Source organism: Kogia breviceps, chromosome 9 (assembly GCF_026419965.1).
Source record: "Kogia breviceps isolate mKogBre1 chromosome 9, mKogBre1 haplotype 1, whole genome shotgun sequence".
In the NCBI taxonomy this organism is placed as follows: domain Eukaryota; kingdom Metazoa; phylum Chordata; class Mammalia; order Artiodactyla; family Physeteridae; genus Kogia; species Kogia breviceps.
Genome location: NC_081318.1, coordinates 5217696 through 5238164, shown reverse-complemented (window position 1 = coordinate 5238164; position 20469 = coordinate 5217696). Strand labels below are relative to the sequence as shown.

Here is a 20469-nt window from a genome sequence, read left to right as displayed (position 1 = left end):
CACAGAGGATTTTCAGGGCAGTGAAAGTATCTGTATGATACTAGATTGATCAATACATGTCATTATACATTCTTCCCAAACCTACAGAATGTACACCACCAAGAGTGAACCCTAATGTAAACTACGGACTTCAGGTGAAAATACTGTGTCACTGTAGTTTCATCAATCATAACAGATGCACCAAAGCTGGTGGGAGTGCTGATAAACGGGAGGCTATGTGTGTGTAAGGGCAGGAGGTAAATGGGGAATATCTGTGCCTTCCACTCAATTTTGCTGTGAACCTGTAACTGTTCTAAAAACTAAAGTCTATTTAAAAAATTATGCTAGTGGTAAACTGAAAGTATGAATGTGAACTGGTATTTGTAAGCATGTATACAGAGCCTCACATCTATATACTTACTAGTGTATCACTACAATGGACTAATGTAACTAATTCTCAACAAAAACAATATGACATGCATCCCCACAGCCTAGACTTCCCTCCACTAAAAACAACTAGTAGCCTTACAGAGCAGGCCATTTCATATCCTGAGCCAGAGAGTATTAAAGATGCGCCTGAAAAATATTCTTGCCAACGAGCTGTAGCTTTGAAACATTCTGAGATATTAAAAAGGATTAAGAAGCCAGCCAAAAAGGGACTCCCACTAGCCACACAAGGACAACTTCAGCAGTTTAAAAATAAAGTTTAATTATAATTAGTTAAATCATAATTAACCAATTATAATTAACTAAAACAAGTTTGCAAAGCCCTGATTATATAGTGACTTTCAAAGAAAAGTGGAATTTCTCTCTCTCCTCAAGTAACTAGCACTTCATTCAAGTTGATTTTATTCATAAAGAAAAATGGACACAGAACTGGCAACAGTGGCACCACCTCCAAAAGAGAGGATTTTTCTTACCATCAAAACGTGAGAGGATTCTTGCTACTTCCCCAACGACCACTTGTAGGATACTCACTCCCATCACTCACCCTCACCCCCCCCACACACCGTAGAAGAGTACTCATTTTAATAAATACTCTTAAATTACTACAAATCGTTAAAGAAATGTGTCACGGCACACAATTCACAGAGTAAGAGACCTTCCAATAAATCCTGGGCCTGGAGACATGCAGAGATGTCTAAGTCTCGAAGTCAACCGGAATGTGCTTTTAAATTGATTAGAAATTTACTAAACTCTTTCTTCTCTTTGCTTGCAGGTTGGTGATTTTAACAATTGTTCTCTATCCTTTTCTTTACTATTCTCCTTGCCCTCTGTGTTCACTAAAGGAACTGGACAAACGTCTTTCCAAAAGCACAAAGACAGAGCAAAGACTAATAGGACTGGCTTTATTTAACTTTCACACAGAAAGAAGCACAGGATAAATATGTATCTTTAAAGATCGACATGGCACCAATGGCTGCCACACGCCTGGGCGTACTCTGGGCACCGGGAACAACCAATGAACAAGACAAATCCCTGACCTCATGAAGTTTACGTTCTAGTGTGAAAGGCACACAAACAAATATTTACGTCATGTAATGTCATATCTGTTAAATACTAGGAGGAATAACCAATGAACAAGACAAATCCCTGACCTCATGAAGTTTACGTTCTAGTGTGAAAGGCACACAAACAAATATTTACATCATATAATGTCATATCTGTTAAATACTAGGAGGAAAAGTAAAGCAAAAGAAGAGGATAGAGCACGACAAGTGCTGCTTTTTGACAGGTTGGTCAGGAAAGGCCTCTCCAACAAGACAGCACTGGGTAGAAATTTGACTGACGTATGCCAAAAAGTTCCATGAGTATTTGGGAGAAAGGCGTTCCAAGCAAAGAAGACAGAAAGTTCAAGTGCCTGAAAAAGGAATATGGCTGGAGCCCAGAGAGCAAGGGGAAGACAGGAGATGTGGTTGGACAGGTAGCCAAGGTCAGTAGAGCTTGAAGATCATACATGGACTTTAAGTTTTATTTTAAGTATCCCTGGAGGCCTTGAACAGTTTACAGAAAGAAAATAAAACACTCTTAGTCTGGGTTTTAATAAAAAGCTCACTCCACTACTACATGAAGAACAAAACGAGAATGGAGTGAGAGTAAAAGCAGCGAGACCAGTTGGGAAGCTCCTGCGGCAGTCCACACGAACAGTGGTGGTGACTAGTTCTGGAGTGACAGCAGAGGAGGAGATGAGAGGTGACTGAAATCAGGCAGGATTATCATGGTAAAGCCCAAAGCATTCTCCAACAGGCTCCATATTTCAAGCCTGAACAATACACGATGTCATCTACTGAGGTGGGAACACTGGACGAATAGAAGGTTTCAGGACAACAGTAAACAGTTGACACAGAAGACACATCAGTAAGATTTGTTTACTGTTTACAAACAGTAATCAGAAGACGCAATAAGTTTGAGACCCTCTTACGACATCTAAGAGGAGATGTTAAGAAGTAAGCTGAAGATACTGGTTGTGTTCAAAGCAAGAAAAGAGCTGGTAATATAATTTTTAGAGTTACCAGCACATAGATAATATTTAAAGCAACTGAACGAAATGAGACCACCTTATCTGTGACATGAGCAAAAGAGATCAGTGAGATAGGAAAAAGCAAGAAAATATGGTGTCCTGAAAGCCAAATTTTAAAAAAAAAGTTTTCCTCCTGAAAGTGCTTAGCTGTGTGAAAATGCCACTGAATAGCTAAGGAGGACAAAGACTCAACAGTGGTTTTGGCAATACGAAATCAAAACCAGTTCTGGGAGAGCGGGAGGAAGAAAGCCTGACTGGAGTAGGTTCATGAAAAAAATGGTCAAAAATAAGTAACAACCATGAGTACAGACAATTCTTTCAAGGGGTTTTGCTATAAAGATGAGCAAAGATGCAATATAGCAGCTAAAAGGGGTAGCTGACCACAAGAAATTACTAATGTTTAAGACAGGTGATACTGCAACAAACGCTAATACTAATGGAAATGGTTCACTGAGAGAGGAAATTCTTGATACCAGAAACCAAGGAAAATTGAAGGCACAAACGGGACAGAAGCCGGGACGCAGGCAGAGGAGTTGGCTGGAGATGACCCCAGAGCCTTTTCATCCCGCTTTAAGTTAGGAAGGTATAATAAAATAGACGGACAGAGATGCAAGCAGGAAAGAAGATTCTATTGCGGTGAATGTGGAATTTCTTTCCTGATTGCTTCTATTTATTTTTTCATTGAAATAAGCAAGATCATCAACTGAAAAATGAAAAATGAGGTGTCAGAAGTTTGAAGGGAGAAGAAAAGGTGGTGAAAGAATTATCCCTGATAACGGAAGAGGGAATTCTAAGTAGACTACAATGAGTGAAGGATGGCAATCATGACCCACTTGAGATTTGAGGTCATAAATTTAAAATGCCACCAGTCAGCAAGTTTATGGTTTTCTCCAGCCATTTTCGCTGCTAAAATGCAGAGTCTGAGTTTTGTTATGAAAGCAAAATAGTGGGAGGATGGCAAAAGAGTTTAGGGTGCATAACAGAACAACTTCAATAATGGATCACAGAATCTGAACTAGAAAAGGAGGCTGACAAACCCCATCAGTAAGATCACTGAGTTGGAGAATTCAGTGTGTCTGAAGAATTACTGTGGTGTGGATATTAGGAAAAAAAAGTAAGCTAGTAAAACAAGAAGTATAGTAAAGACAGTTGAAACTGAGATTTTGGAAGTGAAACAGCAAGTGTCCTAGTACGTGATACAGTGATAAAGGCTAAAGTTTGGCCATAAGAATGAGTGACTGAGGTGGGCTGGAGAAGAGGATTTTGAGGAAATCAAGGAGCTACGAAGTCTGGGTATTGAATAGATTATTAAAATTGACAATGGGAGGGCTTCCCTGGTGGTGCAGTGGTTGAGGGTCCACCTGCCAATGTGGGGGCAGACGGGTTGATGGGTTCATGCCCCCGTCCAGGAGGATCCCACATGCCGCAGAGCCGTGGCTGCTGGGCCTGCACGTCCGGAGCCTGTGCTCCGCGGCAGGAGAGGCCACAGCAGTGAGAGGCCTGCGTACCACCAAAAAAAATTGACAATGGGAGAAGGAGAGGCAAATGGAAAGGGACGTGCAAATATTCAGAGAATAAGAGAGAGTACTCAGGGAGACTTCTGGTAAGTGCAACCAAACGGGACTTGTGGACAGTCTTAGAGCACTGGCTTAAAGAGACTTGCAAGTAATCATTACACCGGAAATGTCACTTAAAGTTACAAAAATCTTTACACAAGAAACAGTACAAAGTACAGAAAAAATTTAAGGGGAAAATCTATGAAAAATAACTAGTGGAGGGCTTCCCTGGTGGCTCAGTGGTTGAGAGTCCGCCTGCCGATGCAGGGGACGTGGGTTTGTGTCCCAGTCCGGGAGGATCCCACATGCTGCGGAGCAGCTGGGCCCGTGAGCCATGGCCGCTGAGCCTGCGCGTCCGGAGCCTGCGCTCCATTACGGGAGAGGCCACAACAGTGAGAAGCCTGCGTACCGCAAAAAAAAAAAAAAAAAAAAAAAAAAAAAAACTAGTGGAGAACTTATATAAATTCAAGTTTAAAGTAATGTGGTAATGAGGGGCTTCCCTGGTGGCACAATGGTTAAGAATCTGCCTGCCAGTGCAGAGGACCCAAGTTCGAGTCCTGGTCCAGGAAGATCCCACATGCGGCAGAGCAACAAAGTCCGTGTGCCCCAACGACTAAGCCTGTGCTCTATAGAGTCCACGACCCACAACTACTCAAGACTGCATGCCACAACTACTGAAGCCCGCACACCTAGAGCCCGGGCTCGGCAACAAGAGAAGCCACCGCGATGAGATGAGAAGCCTGCGCACCGCAATGAACAGTAGCCCCTGCTCGCTGCAACTAGAGAAAGCCCACGCACAGCAACGAACGAAGACCCAACGCAGCCAAAAAAAAACATGAATAAAATAAACAAATTTATAAAAATAAATAAATAATGTGGTAATGAATGTACACCAAAGGGTAAAATGTAGAATTCTGAACTTCCAACCTTCTCTCCTGTCACTCTACTTAACTAGACTCTGGGAAAAAGGAATGAGAACTGCAGAACTTGTGAAGGCTTTTCCAAGAATTACAAGGATATAACAGCAACACATTTGACAACCAAAAGTATTTCATGGAAAATTGTATTATAAAAGATACAGCAATTTCTAATTTTCTCTAAAAACTGTATGACATTCTGTAAGCATCAAGGTGGTGACATTCAACATCAGAGAAAAAGCCTATCGACTATGTCTAAACAACAATTGTAAAAATACTGACAATGACAGACCATCTCACATAGATATCCTGTGAACACAATATGAAACCTAGTCCCGCTGACAGCTCCTTAAACCACTAATTTGGTGTGAATTTTGGAAACTACTTTGGGCAACCTATTCTATTTTCCTTTTGCAGATGCAAAACACACATTAGCTTATTTAAGGCACCTAAAAGTCCAGTAGAATAGGAAGCATTTGCTCTGGTCTCACCCAACATTTCACAGTATTATTTGCTAATGGAACATATTTTTTCCTCACATATATACTAACACAATAAACAAACCCTACATGGTTCATAAGCCAGGAATCTCCCATGAGATATCATACGAATGGCCTGGAATTACTGTTTATTCCAGTTTTAATTTTGCTTTAATAAAATATTTCTCTACAGAGATTAAACGATTTCTACTAAATCAGAGCTTTAGGGGAAAAAAAAGGGAGAAAACTCAGTTTTTTCACTTTGTCATTACTTATTAAACTACTCTAGCACATGGAAGTTTTAGAACTCGGTGTATAGACGACTGCTAACTGTACAAATTATTCTGTAAATTCTTAAATTTTTTAATTAAGTTTTGAAACCTGTTTCCACAGTATTTTCTGTTTCTGTTGTCTCCAGCCCATCCATGCTGTCCTCATCTTCCACTGTATTTTTTCCTCTACTTCGAGGCCTATGGACAAAGAAAATAAACACATAATTAAATGTTATACATTAAAGCTTAGAATTATACTCAAAATAAAGCACAAGTTGAAGGTACACAAAATAATTTAGGCAATTTTTCCTTCACTTCACCATATCAAATAGTAAATATCACACTTTACAGTCATTTTTCCCACATATTCAGCCCTTCCTTATACCTAAATGTGGGGACAGGCCCATATTAATATGTTTGTGTCATCATAACTCACTTCTGTAAGTATTCTCCAGGCTAGGCTTTCCCCTCTTTTACCAGACGTTGAGATCACTCCCTCTGTCTACAATAGTGGTTTTTAACTATCTCGTGGTTTCAAAGTTCACACACCAGGTTACACCTCTAGATCTAATGAAATTGAGGAGTGATGTCCAGACGCCTGCATTTTTAAGACACCTACCCCTTAAGGAAAAACTCAGGCACACTCCTGCAACCCCCCCCCCAAAAAAAAAAAAATCTAACTATTAAGAATGATCTAATCACACTTGCCTTACAAGTGTGATGAATTTTACTTTATAAACACTTCAGTAAAGTAAAATAAACATAAGAATCATGGTAAGATCAGTTCGGTGCTTTGTGACCACCTATAGGGGTGGGATAGGGTGGGAGGGGATATGGGAAGATATGTATACATATAGCTGATTCACTTTGTTATACAGCAGGAACTAACACAAGCAATTATACTTCAATAAAGATGTTTTTTAAAAAAAGAATCATGGTAAAGTACAATTCTCTTGCCCAATGCAATTTTTAAAATAACCTTTAAAGTTTTTGAGGTCTCATAAAGGATAGAAATGAGTCAAAAAAAGTTTTTAAACACATAAAATAAGAAAGAAAAAGACATTACAAATAAAACAAAAAAAACTTAGAAACTGACAAAGCAGTATTCAGATAATTTCAAAGCTTTAAATTATTTCATTACTTAAAAAGTACAAACGAACACAGTATTTATTTGAAAAATACTTAAAGAGTTGAAAATAATAAGGAATAGAGAAAAATAATATGAAAAGGTAAAGCAAAAAATCCTGTTTTAAACAACAGGAAACCTATTTAAATCTTTTTTCTTTTAATTTTATGTATTTATTTATTTTTGGCTGCACTGGGTCTTCGTTGCTGAGCGCAGCCTTTCTCTAGTTGTGGTGAGCAGAGGCTACTCTTCATTGTGATGCGTGGGCTTCTCACTGCGGTGGCTTCTCTTGTGAAACACAGGCTCTAGTCGCATGGGTTTCAGTAGTGGTGGTTCGTGGGCTCTAGAGCACAGGCTTAGCAGTTGTGGTGCACGGGCTTTGTTGCTCCGCGGCATGGGGGATCTTCCCGGACCAGGGCTTAAACCCATGTCACCTGCATTGGCAGGTGGATTTTTTTTTTTTTGCAATACGCGGGCCTCTCACTGTTGCAGCCTCTCCCACTGCGGAGCACAGGCTCCAGACGTGCAGTCTCAGCGGCCATGGCTCACAGGCCTAGCCGCTCCGGGGCAAGTGGGATCCTCCCGGACCGCGGCACAAACCATGTCCCCTGCATTGGCAGGCAGACTCTCAACCACTGCGCCACCAGGGAAGTCTGGCAGGTGGATTCTTAATCACTGAGCCACCAGGGAAGCCCTAAATCTTATTTTTAAAAGGATATTAATCCGTCAAAACCAATAAAGGAAATACAAATTTTTTTTTAAGTTAAAGCAATCAAAGTCCAAATAGTTTTATAAGTGCAATACTACACACTGTCAAAAAGTCATCCTCGGGGCTTCCCTGGTGGCGCAGTGGTTGAGAATCTGCCTGCCAGCGCAGGGGACACGGGTTCGAGCCCTGGTCTGGGAAGATACAACATGCCGCGGAGCAACTAGGCCCGTAAGCCACAACTACTGAGGCTGCGCGTCTGGAGCCTGTGCTCCGCAATAAGAGAGGCCACGATAGTGAGAGGCCTGCGCACCATGATGAAGAGTGGCCCCCGCTTGCCACAACTAGAGAAAGCCCTCGCACAGAAACGAAGACCCAACACAACAAAAATAAATAAATTAATTAATAAACTCCTACCCCAAACATCTTTAAATAAAAAAAAAAAAAAAAGAATTAATCTAGTACAAGCCTCAATTACTCCCCAGAGCTATTATTTTAAAAAAGAAAAAAAAAGGGCTTCCCTGGTGACGCAGTGGTTGAGAGTCCACCTGCCAATGCAGGGGACACGGGTTCGTGCCCTGGTCTGGGAAGATCCCACATGCCACGGAGCGGCTGGGCCCGTGAGCCACGGCCACTGAGGCTGCGCGTCCGGAGCCTGTGCTCCGCAATGGGAGAGGCCACAACGGTGAGGGGCCTGCGTACCGCAAAAAATAATAATAATAATAATTAATAAAAATAAATATATATATAAAAGAATCTTTCAAAAAAACAATTAAAAAAAATTTTTTAAGTCATTCTTATCCCACAGAAAAAAATTAACAGGAAATAAATGAACCAAAATCCTAACATATCCAAAACCTATGGATGAAAAACATACCAATAAATATAATGAGAATGCAAGTATAATTTAATATTAGAAATTTGCCAATATAATACACCAAGTCAAGCAGCCAAAACAGCATCATTCATGAGGGGAAGGGGGAAAGTAGGCAGAACAAATAAGAGATGACAAAAACTTGATGGGAAAAGGTGATCGGGGCTAAGGTTGATTTTATTTGTTCATAGAAAAAGGGAGAGAATAATTATTTTTAGAATTTATTAAGGCAAATAGTTATGTTTAAGTAGTAGTAGTTATGTTTAAGTTAAAAATAAAAAACTTTAGAGGGACTTCCCTGGTGGTTCAGTGGTCAAGAATCTGCCTCCCAATGGAGGGGACACAGTTTTGATCCCTGGTTGGGCAACTAAGATCCCACAAGCCTCAGGGCAACTAAGCCCGTGCACCACAGCTACTGAGCACGCAGGCCACAACTAGAGAGCCCACACACCACAACTAGAGAAGCCTGCACACCACAGCAAGGAGCACTGCCTCAGCAAATGATTACACATATGCCGCAATGAAGATCCCACGTACCACAACTAAGAACCGATGCAGTCAAAAATAAAATAAATGTATTTTATATTTCCATATTGCTTTCATATGCTCAATCAACAGTTAAGGGTGCTAAAGGAGGCTAGAATTTGTAGAACAGAGTATGCAATAGGAGGGAGCTGTGCAGAGAAAAAGCTCCAGAAATCTGCATAAGGGTACTCTTGAGTTTTTATCTGAACAGCAAACTGTACAGTTGTGGTATAAAACCTCACAAGGCTGAACAGGAACAGCTTCCAAGCAAAGAGCCATTACAGAAGAGCTGCAATACGAACAAGTCCCAGAGCTCACAGAGAGCCAGGAATCAAACATGTTCCCTTTAGACAGAGTGCCAATACCTCAATGACTATATATAATGTATTCGGAACACAGCTTTAGTAACAGGGCTAAACGAAGCCGAGAACAAATGCTATTCTAGACCATCCCTAAAACAGCTGACAAAATATCAACAGAATCGAAATGACCCACAACTAATTCAACTGGTAGCCAAAAAAAAAAAAAAAAGTTTAACACTTGTCAAAGTATTATATAACAAAATCTACCTCTCAACAACAACAAAAAGGACTTCCCTGGTGGTGGCACAGAGGTTAAGAATCTGCCTCCCAATGAAGGGGACATGGGTTCGATCCCTGGTCCAGGATGATGCCACAGAGAAACTAAGCCTCTGCAACACAACTACTGAGCCCGCATACCATGACTACTGAAGGCCACATGCCTAGAGCCCGTGCTCCGCAACAAGAGAAGCCACCGCAATGAGAAGCACGCACACCCTAAGGAAGAGTAGCCCCCGCTCGCCGCAACTAGAGAAAGCCTAAACACAGCAACAGACACCCAACGCGGCCAAACACAAATAAATAATAACAAACAACAAAAATCAAAATATGTGGCATTATAAAAATTTATAAGTTATACAAAAAAAGCAGAAAAATATGAGTCATAACCAGAAGAAAAATCAAGCAATAGAAACAAAACAAGAGACAATAGAGGGATAAGCATGGATATTAAACCAGCTATTATCAGTATGCCTCATATCTTACTGAATATGGAAAACATGAAAGGAGAAGAGAAATGGAAGATAATTTAAAATGTTAAGAAAGTGTAACTAATAGAAGTAACATCAAAAAAAATTTGAAAGATTAACATTTAATTAGAAATTGCAAAAGAAAAGATTGACCTTAAAGACACAGCAAAAAGCAAACAAACAAAAAACAAAGAAACAAAAAAAACCCCAACCTTCCCAAAATAAAGGACAAAGTCAAAAAAGACAAACACAGCTGCATGCAGTGCCCTGTGGGATGATAACAACCAGTCTAATAGGTGTTAGGCTGGAGGTGGAGGGAAGGGAACAGAAAAAATATTTAGTGAAATAAGAGCTACAAAATCTTGCAAATTAAAAAACAAACAAAATAAAACTGACAGACACAAGAAACACAACAAAATCCCTAACAGATACACACATACACATCAGTAAGGCACTTAACAGTCAATTTGCTGACTAACAGTAATAAAAAAAAAAAACTTAAAAGCAACCCCCCCCCCAAAAGACATACTGTTTACAGGGTAACAAAAATAAGAATAACTGCAACCTTTTCATCTGAAACTATGTAAGCCAGAAGACAGTGAAACAACATATTTAAAAGTGCATGGAAAGGGCTTCCCTGGTGGCGCAGTGGTTGAGAATCTGCCTGCTGATGCAGGGGACATGGGTTCGTGCCCCGGTCCGGGAAGATCCCACATGCCGCAGAGTGGCTGGGCCCATGAGCCATGGCTGCTGAGCCTGTGTGTCTGGAGCCTGTGCTCCACAACGGGAGAGGCCACAACAGTGAGAGGCCCACGTACCACAAAAAAAGAAGTGCATGGAAAAAAATTAAAGAAAAAAAACAAACAAAAAAACCCACATAAACCTTGAATAAAACATGCAGCAAAAGGTATCCTTCAAAAACAATAGTAGGGACTTCCCTTGTGGCACAGTGGTTAAGAATCCGCCTGCCAATGCAGGGGACACGGGTTTGAGCCCTGGTCCGGGAAGATTCCACGTGCCACGGAGCAACTAAGCCCGTGCGCCACAACTACTGAGCCTGTGCTCTAGAGCCCACAAGCCACAACTACTGAGCCCACATGCTGCAACTACTGAAGCCCACGCGCCCTAGAGCCCATGCTCCGCAACAAAGAGAAGCCATTTGCAATGAGAAGCCTGTGCACCACAACAAAGAGTAGCCCCAGCTCATCACAACTAAAGAAAGCCCGCGTGCAGGAACAAAGACCCAACACAGCCATAGACAGATAGATAGGTAGATAGATAGACAGATAAATAATAGTAATCTAAAACTTTTTTCAAACAAATTCTTCACCAAAAAACCTTCATTAGAAGATATGTTAAGGAAATTCTTCAGAAAAAAAGGAAAATAATACTCAATAAAAATTTGGATCAAAATTCATCTATGGAAAGGAATAAAGAGTGATGGAAATGGTAACTATGTGAATAAATATAAAAGACTTATTTTTAAAACTCTTTAAAAGTTAACTCACTGTTCAAAGCAAAAATAATTTATTGTGGATTTCATAATATATATAAAATTTAAATATATGGCAACAATAGTTCAAAACATTGGAGGGTAAAAGTACACTGATGTACAGGCTTTTTACTACATCTGAAGTGATATTAATTGAAGGTAGACTCTGATGAGTTAAAAACGTGTAACGTAAATCCTAGAGCTACTCCTTTGTAAACACACACACACACACACACACACACACACACAGCTTATTAGTCAAATGGAGATAAAACAGAATCCTAAAAAAATATTCAATTAACCCAAAAAAGACAGGAAATAAAAGGAAACAAAGGATAAAATGGGAGAGAATGAACAAATACAAAACAAAGTGCAAGTAGATTTAAACCCATCCACATAAATAATTATGTTAAGCATAAATGGTCTTAACACAACAGTTCAAAGGCAAATTTTATCAGATTAAATTAAGAAAACAAGAAATTTCATCAAGGAAATAACAGTCCTAAATATGTATGCACTCAATAGCAAAGTTTCAAAATACATAATTGCAAGGAGAAATATTTAAACGCACAATTATATCTGGATATTACAACACTCTGCTCAATAACTGATATAGGCAGACACAAAAGTCCATAAAGAGACAGAAGACTTAAGACAGAAGACTTAAGACTACTACCAACCACATGGACCTAATTGACAGTTATAGAACACCCTACCTAATGACAACAGAATACCTACTCTTTCCAAGCACACAATCCAGAGAATAAGCCATATTGTAGGTCTTAAAACAAAGTTCAACAAATTTTAAAAGACTGAAATCAAATAGAACATGTTCTCTGGTCATAACAGAATTAAACTGTAAAACAAACAAAAAAGATGTATGCAATATCCTCAAATATTCAGTAAACAACACAATTCTAAATAAGCCACTAGTCAAGAAAGAGATGACAAGGAAATTAAAAAATAGCTTGAGCTAAATGAAAATGAAAACACAGCATTTCAAAATTTTCAAGATTCAGGTAAGCAGTGAATGAGGGAAACTTACTTAAATAGTTATATCAAGGGCAAGATAGTTATATCAGGGTCAAGATGTAAGATTCCTATACCAAGGAATTAAGAGGTACCAACTATATATAAAATAAGCTACAAGGATATACAGTACAACACAGGGAATATAGCCAATATTTTATAATAACTATAAACTGAATAATACAACCTTTAAAAATTGTAGAACAATTGTGAATCACTGTTTTCTACACCTGAAACTTCTGTAATATAGTACAGCAACTTCACCTCAATAAAAATAAACAGTAAAAAACAAAAAAAGTCAAATCAGAAAATAACAGCTCAACTCTAACAGTAATACAGGCCTCTACTTTAAGAAATTAAAAAATGAAAATCAAATCAAGCCTGTAAAAAATAGAAGGGAAGAAATAATAAAGAGCAGAAATCGATGATATAAAAGCTCAACAATTTTTTTAAAATCAATGAAACCAAAAGATATTTCTTTGAAAGAATAAAATAGATGACTCTCGAGCAAAAATGATCAAGTAAAGAAAAACAAACAAAAAAACCCTCACAAACTACCAATAGAAAATCTGAAACAGGGGTCATCACTAGAGAGACTACACACATTAAAAGGACAATGACATATTATAAATAATTTTATGTCAATGAATCAGCAACATAGATGAAATGGACCAAAATCCTGGGAAGGCACAAATTACAAAAAATGACTTAAGAATAGAAACAGAAAATTTGAATAACCCAGTTATCTATTTTAAAAATCGAATTTGTAAGTATAAACCTTCACACAAAGAAAATCCAATCCCAAATGGCTTTACTGATTAATTCTATCAAACTTTTAAGAAATAATACTAATCCTGCACTACCTTCTGTAAATAATGGAGAAGGAAACACTTTCTAATTGATTCTGAGGCTGGCATTCCACTGACAACAAAATCAAAGACACTATATAAAACCAATATCCATCATAAACAGAGACCTGTTCCATAGAATAAAAGAGGAACACTCTACTACCCATTTTTTACAGATATTAGAATTGTCATACATACCAAATCAAAACAAGGGTAATGAAAGAAAATAAAATTACAACCTATTTTTCGATTTAAAAACACACATAAGGGCTTTCCTGGTGGCGCAGTGGTTGAGAATCCGCCTGCCGATGCAGGAGACACGGGTTCGTGCCCTGGTCCGGGAGGATCCCACATGCCGCGGAGCAACTAAGCCCCATGAGCCATGGCCGCTGGGCCTGCGCGTCCGGAGCCTGTGCTCCGCAACGGGAGAGGCCACAACAGTGAGAGGCCCGCATACCGCAAAAAAAAAAAATTAAAAAAATTAAAAAAATAAAAACACACATAAAAGTCCCAAACAAAAGATTATCAAGGGGCTCCAGCTCTAAATCAGATGAAGGAATATGTGCCAAACTTTTTCTCTCACTGAGTGTAACTATAAAACATGTAAATAATTCATGAAACAGCTATTTGAGTTTCCTTAAAGACATACAACAGCAGGTTGTTCAGGAACAGACACCAAAATTCAAAGTACTACCTCTATAGTATCTCTTGGTCTGAACTCAAATAAGTCTGAAACCCAGGAGTGACTGCTGAGGTGCAGAAAATGAGAGAGCTCACCTGACCTGACCAACAACCTGCCCATGGGTGGACCTGATCCTAATTAGTATAAGAAAGCCTTTCAGAACTGAGCTAACAGACCTCTGGCCAGGTCCCAGACTGATTACTTGGTACTGCACACACAGTACAAATAGAAACAGTCCTGCAAAAGGCTTTGAAAACTAAACTGACCTTACTACAAACCCACAAAAGGCTGGTTGAAACCTGTAGCTTGGACCTACCCAGGCCAAGTGCCTGTTAAATCAAAATTACCACCATTCTCCATGTTTTTAAAACACACAGTCTTATAATATCTCAAATGTTCAAGAAACAATCCAAATTACTTGATACATAAAGAACTACAAAAATATCAAATCACACAAAAAAGTACAATGAACAAAAAAGGCTAATGATAAAATGACAGAGGTTGGAATTATCTGATGAGCACTTTGAGGCAGCTATTATAAAATGTTCAAATGAGCGATACTGAACACTCTTAAAACTTAAAATAGAAAGTATGAGCAAATAAAGAAAAGACATAAAGAAGAAATCTTAGAAATAAAAAATTACAAAACCAAAATTAAAGGCTCACTAGAAATAAATAACAAATGATGGGCCTAAATCAAAACAAATTAATAATTACATTAAACATAAGTGGCCTAAAACACTCCAATCAAATACAGAGATTGTGTCAGAATCAATTAAAAAAGAAAATGCCCCAACTATATGCTGCCTACTTGAAACTGAAATCAATAAAAGGACATATTTAAGGAAACACATACCATGCAACACTAATCAAAATTAAGCTGGAGTGGATATGCTAATATCATACAAAGCAAACTTCGGGAAAAAAATGACCAGGGATAAAGAAGGATATTACATATTGATAATACTGATTCCCAACAACACATAATTCTAATTTGAAATGTGTATGTATACCTAACAACAGAACTTCAAAATACATGAAGCAAAAACAAATGACCAAACAAAACAAACAAACAAACAAAAATCTTAAAGTACATTATTCTCACTGAATCCTCCTGTTGAAGTAGACATTACTCTTCCCTTTTTACAGATAACCAAACTGAAATTAAGAAAGGTTAATAAATAAGTTACCCAAAGTCAGTCAGTTGGTAACAGCTAAACTGTAGTGAGGGCAACAGATCCATGGGGAGAAGACCCATGAACTGAGGTCTGTAAAACTACTGGTTCCTCCTAAACTTCAACTTTAAAGAAAAATTTGTTGGGGGTAGGGGAGCTAGCTAGCTATCTTGGGCCAGTGCCTGTATTCGCTACCAAACATAACTTTAGTCAGAACTCCATTACTCAGCCCCTCACACATCAAAATTGGCAAAGGAAAAATTCTTACAAGCTCAAGACCATCTCTCTCCTCTAAGCGTCTCAGGATTTCACTCCACTGGACCAAGACATGTTGACCCACACACTCTCGAAAACACAAGAAGTTGAAAGCAGGGACTTGAACAGGTATTTGTATACCTGTGTCCACAAGAGCTTTACACCCCCTAGGACCTCACTCCAATAATCTTCAACCTTACAGGATCTGCCAATTCATCTCCTCTAGCAGTTTCTCGCGGTTCAGCTAAAAGGCAGCTGTAATACAGTGGTTACAAGCATGGATTGCAGAGCCATACTGCCTGTATCAAAAGGCTAATTACCAGCTGCACAACCATATATACGCTGTTTAAACTCAGTGCCTCAATTTCCTCATCTGTAAAGTGGTACAAAAGCACTACCTCACAGAATTACTTTGAGGACTGAATGTAAAGCACTTACAATGCCAGTTCCCTGATAGGCACTCACTGTTAGCTACTGACACTGGGACCCTCTCCTCATCCCCATATCTTTATTACCTCTCTTCCCAGCTTGGATCCCATGGTTCACAGTTATAATCACTCTGTTACAAAGAGCCTCAACACTTCTTTTTATTTCATTCCATTATATTTATCTGGGAAAAACCTCAATCCTTATTAAATCTAACCCTCCACCTACTCTGGTCTGTGAATTCAAGCTGAGGGAAAAAGATACAGCCAGGCTACTGACTTCACTTTGTATTTCTAACTTCACACCTCAAGCAGCCCCTCACTGCTGCCCAGCAATCTCCACTTGGGTCAGTTTACTCTCCCATTACCTTAGACAGTTATTTCATACTTTTTCTGTCTTCGAACATTTAAGGGACTTCCCTGGTGGCACAGTGGTTAGGAATCCATCTGCCAATGCAGGGGACACGGTTTCGATCCCTGGTCCAGGAAGATCCCACATGCCACGGAGCAACTAAGCCCGTGCACCACAACTACTGAGCCTGCGCTCTAGAGCCCACGAGCCACAACTACTGAGCCCACATGCTGCAACTACTGGAGCCCCACCTAGAGCCCATGCTCTGCAACCAGAGAAGCCACCACAATGAGAAGCCCGTGCACCCCAACACGGAGTAGCCTCTGCTCACCACAACTAGAGAAAGCCCATACGCAGCAACAAAGACCCAACGCAGCCAAAAGTAAAAAAACAACAACAAAAAATAAGACTCTCCATTTTACACTCTTCAGTTGATAGAACTTGCTTGTTATTTCAATGGCAAAATAGAGGTAGTCAGAAGAGTTTCCATATCCTCCTACCAAACCCTCTGATTTTCCTGAATGTTTTCCCTTATATTCTACCTTCCCTCCTATTAAACATACTATGTATGCTCCTAGCTGACATCAATCCCTCTACCTGTGTTCCAGATCACATTTTCTTTCCTGTTCATGAACGTTGCATTATTCCCTTCTTCTCCTGAATTATCAACCCTTCCTACTCTGAAAATCAGTCCCATCAGCATACAGTTTACTGCAACAACAACTTTAAAAAAAAAGAAAAAAAAGAAAACCCTCTCTGGACTCCACATCCTCTCCCAGCTACTGCTCCACTTCTCCGCACCAACCTTAGAACAATACTCCTTGAAAAAGCTCTGAGCGCAGCTCTGAGTGAAGTATCCCATTCTCCACTTCAGCTCCATGCCTCTCCATCTGAATGTCCTCCCCCACATCCCACTGAAGGGGCTGGGATGAGGGTCACTAAAGAACAGGGTGACATACAACTGGGTTTGCCTGGACTGTGCGAGTTTAGGCCTGTCATTCTCACATAATGATTGTGCTCCTGTCACATTCAACACGTCTTGGTTTGGACTTCCCTGGCGGTCCAGTGGCTAAGACTCTGCGCTTCCACTACAGGAGGCATGGGTTCGATCCCTGGTCAGGGAAGTTCCACGTGCTGCGCGGTGCAGCCGGAAAAGGGGAGGGGGGTGTCTTGGTTTGATCAATAAGTTATCTAGTTACTCTACCAAGCACCTACAACTTGCCAATTCTCAATCTGTCATATGTCCATGAGACAAGTGATCATTTTCTCCTTAGTTTCTTGGACATAACAGTCTCCTGATTCTTCTACCACACTGGCTGCTGCTTCTTACTTCCTTTGCTGGTTCCTCTTTACTGAGCCCTAAATGGTAGAGTGTCCAGGGCTCTGTTATTAAATCTCTTCTCTACACACAAAGGCTCATTCCCTGGGTAATCTCACCCAGTCTCTTTATGTATATGCTGTTAACTCCCAAATTCCTCTATTTCCTACCTCTCTACTGAATTACAACTCATATTTAACTGTCTACTCAACAGCATCTCTAAAGTTAATACATCAAAAACCAAATGTGACTCCACACCCTTCCCTCTGACACTTGCTTTTTCCAATGTTTCCCACCTCCGTGGACAGTGGTATCACTCACCTGAGGAACCCAGCTCCGTAACTTTAGATCCCTCTCTCTCCTTCCCCATACATCATGTCAGCAAATCCCGTCAGCTCTACCTTCAAGATATACAGGCATCCCCCACTTTTCAAAAGCTCGCTTTATGGCACTTCACTTTCACAAGAGACCTACATTACTACCTGTTTTCACCAACCAAAAGAAATCCAAAGAGGATTCTCACTTTTCCAAAAAAAAGGGGTAACTGCTTCTTCGCTTTATGCCATCTCGGCTTATGAAAGGTTTCATAAGAACACTACTTTCGGATAGCAGGAGAGACCTGTATTCCAAACTTGCAAACTTCTCACCATTTACAACTGCTAAGAGCCTCAAGTCACCATCATTCTTTTTGTTACTGTTACAATCGGGAATCATACAACTAACCTTTACTGAGCATTTAGTATGTAAGAGCCACTGTCTTATCACCATCTCTACTTTACAGATGAATAAAATGAAGCTCAGGGAAGATAACGGATCTTCAAGTTTACTCAAATTTAATAGGTCTAGAGCGCCATCTTCTGAGAAACCTCCGCGCCATGAGAGCGAAGTGCAGAAGAAGTGAATGCGCAGGCTGAAGCGCAAAAGAAGAAAGGTGAGGCAGAGGTCCAAGTAAACGTGTACACCCATGGAAGCCCCAGGAGCAGAAACAACGGAAGCCAGAGGCCAGGAACGCTGGTACAAATTGCTGGGACTCCTTGAAAAAAAAAATTTAATAGGTCTAACTCCATAGCCAATATTCTTAACCACTGGCTATATCGCAATTAGCAGCCTCCCTGTTGCCATTCTCACTGGCCTACAGGCTCCCCAAACAATTCTGGATGAACTTTCTGAACATTAAATTAAAAACAGGTGACTCTCTTCCTCTCAATCCTCCAAAGGTTTCTCATCACGCCTAGGATGAAGTCCGAAGTCCTCTTGTCGTACTAGACCCTACACCATGTGCCTGTCCTGGTCGCCTCGGATCCTCACATGAGAACATTCTCCTCCTTACACTCTGCCATTCTGCTCTACTGGCCATAAACACACCGAAGATGTCCCACTTCAGGGCCTTGGCGCTTATGGATTCCTCTGCCTAGAACACTTCTCCCAGACAGTCACAGGCTTCTCTTCATTGAGGTTTTCGCTGAAATGTCACATCCTCAGAGAGGACTTTTCTTATCAGCAAATCCACAAAACAGGACCTGTCACTTGCTATCCATTTCCCCGCTTCATTCTTGTTTGTGCCCCACATTACACTTCTTGTTATTTTATTAATCTGTCTCGTAAGATAGAATGTACTCTCCACGAGGGCTGGAATTTTGTTTTAGTCACGACTGCACTCCCCACACCTAACAGCACCAGACATTACACAGGCACTCAATATGTGCCTTGCTGAATGAATACAATGGTTCTACAACTCAAGAGGAAAAATAGAAATTTAGTAATTCAGATAACCACCTAACCATTCTAAAGATAAGCAAGTTATAGTCCTGCTTCCCACTGAACAGCGACATTTTATATGGAGTCAAACTTTAAAAGAAAGCCATGAGGGCTTCCCCGGTGGCGCAGTGGTTGAGAATCCGCCTGCCGATGCAGGAGACACGGGTTTGTGCCCTGGTCTGGGAAGATCCCACATGCAACTAAGCCCGTGCGCCATGGCCGCTGAGCCTGTGCGTCCGGAGCCTGTGCTCCGCAACGGGAGAGGCCACAGCAGTGAGAGGCCCGCATACCGCAAAAAAAAAAAAAAAAAAAAAAAGAAAGCCATGCAACCTAAGCCTGTTACATAATTAAGGTAAACAAAGGGAAATAAGAAGTTTTAACACCACAAGGGACTAGACAAAACTGTCATCACTGACAGATAACATCACCAACATCTACTTAGAAGACACAAGTTAATCAACTGAAAAGCTCTAACAGAGTTTTCTGTAAGATTGATCACCATAGTAACATATAAACATCAACGACTTTCCTATACCTCTTATTGAACAAACAACAGCGATAATCAACTCAAATGTAATGAAAAGAGATGCAATAACAAATCAAGTTACTAGGAACAGCTTTAATGAGAAATATAATAAAACTTTACTTATGGACATAAAGGAAGAACCAAGTAAACTGAGAGATAAACCTAACCGGAAAAGGGACAACGGATACAAACAAGCAACTGACAGATAAAATGAACTGACCTATAAAACATGATGAAGTGTTCAACCTCACAAAGTAACCAGGGAAGTCAAACAATGAAATGGAAAATGAAGAATACTGATAATATTCAGTGACTGTGGGAGTACAGAGAAGACAAATGCTCACTCGTAAGAGCTGGCAAGGATGTAAATGGTACAGCATATACTAAAAGGCAGTTCAGCAATAGCTATCAAACTATAAGATATGCACACCACTTCATCACTTTCACATCTAGAAATCTATCCTATCTCATGCACATAAAAATATAGACAATAGATATAGATGTGGAAATATATGAGGATGTTCACTATAGCACAAAACAACTTAAAAGCTGATCAGGGGCTTCCCTGGAGGTGCAGTGGATATGCAGGGGACACGGGTTCGAGCC

At 40.0% G+C, this 20469-nt stretch overlaps 1 protein-coding gene across 17 annotated transcripts in view; it reads right to left on the bottom strand.

Annotated features, from left to right (window-relative positions):
• KMT2C (lysine methyltransferase 2C) overlaps positions 1-20469 on the bottom strand; it is a 289703-nt gene that overhangs the window by 203546 nt on the left and 65688 nt on the right. For all 17 annotated transcript variants that reach the window (XR_010842029.1, XM_059074147.2, XM_067041769.1 and 14 more), the window contains exon 2: positions 5834-5922. Coding sequence is in view for 16 of the 17 variants with exons in the window: in XM_059074147.2 (XP_058930130.1) it covers positions 5834-5922 (89 nt within the window). In the remaining variant the exon portion in view is untranslated. The remainder of the gene's footprint in view (positions 1-5833; positions 5923-20469) is intronic.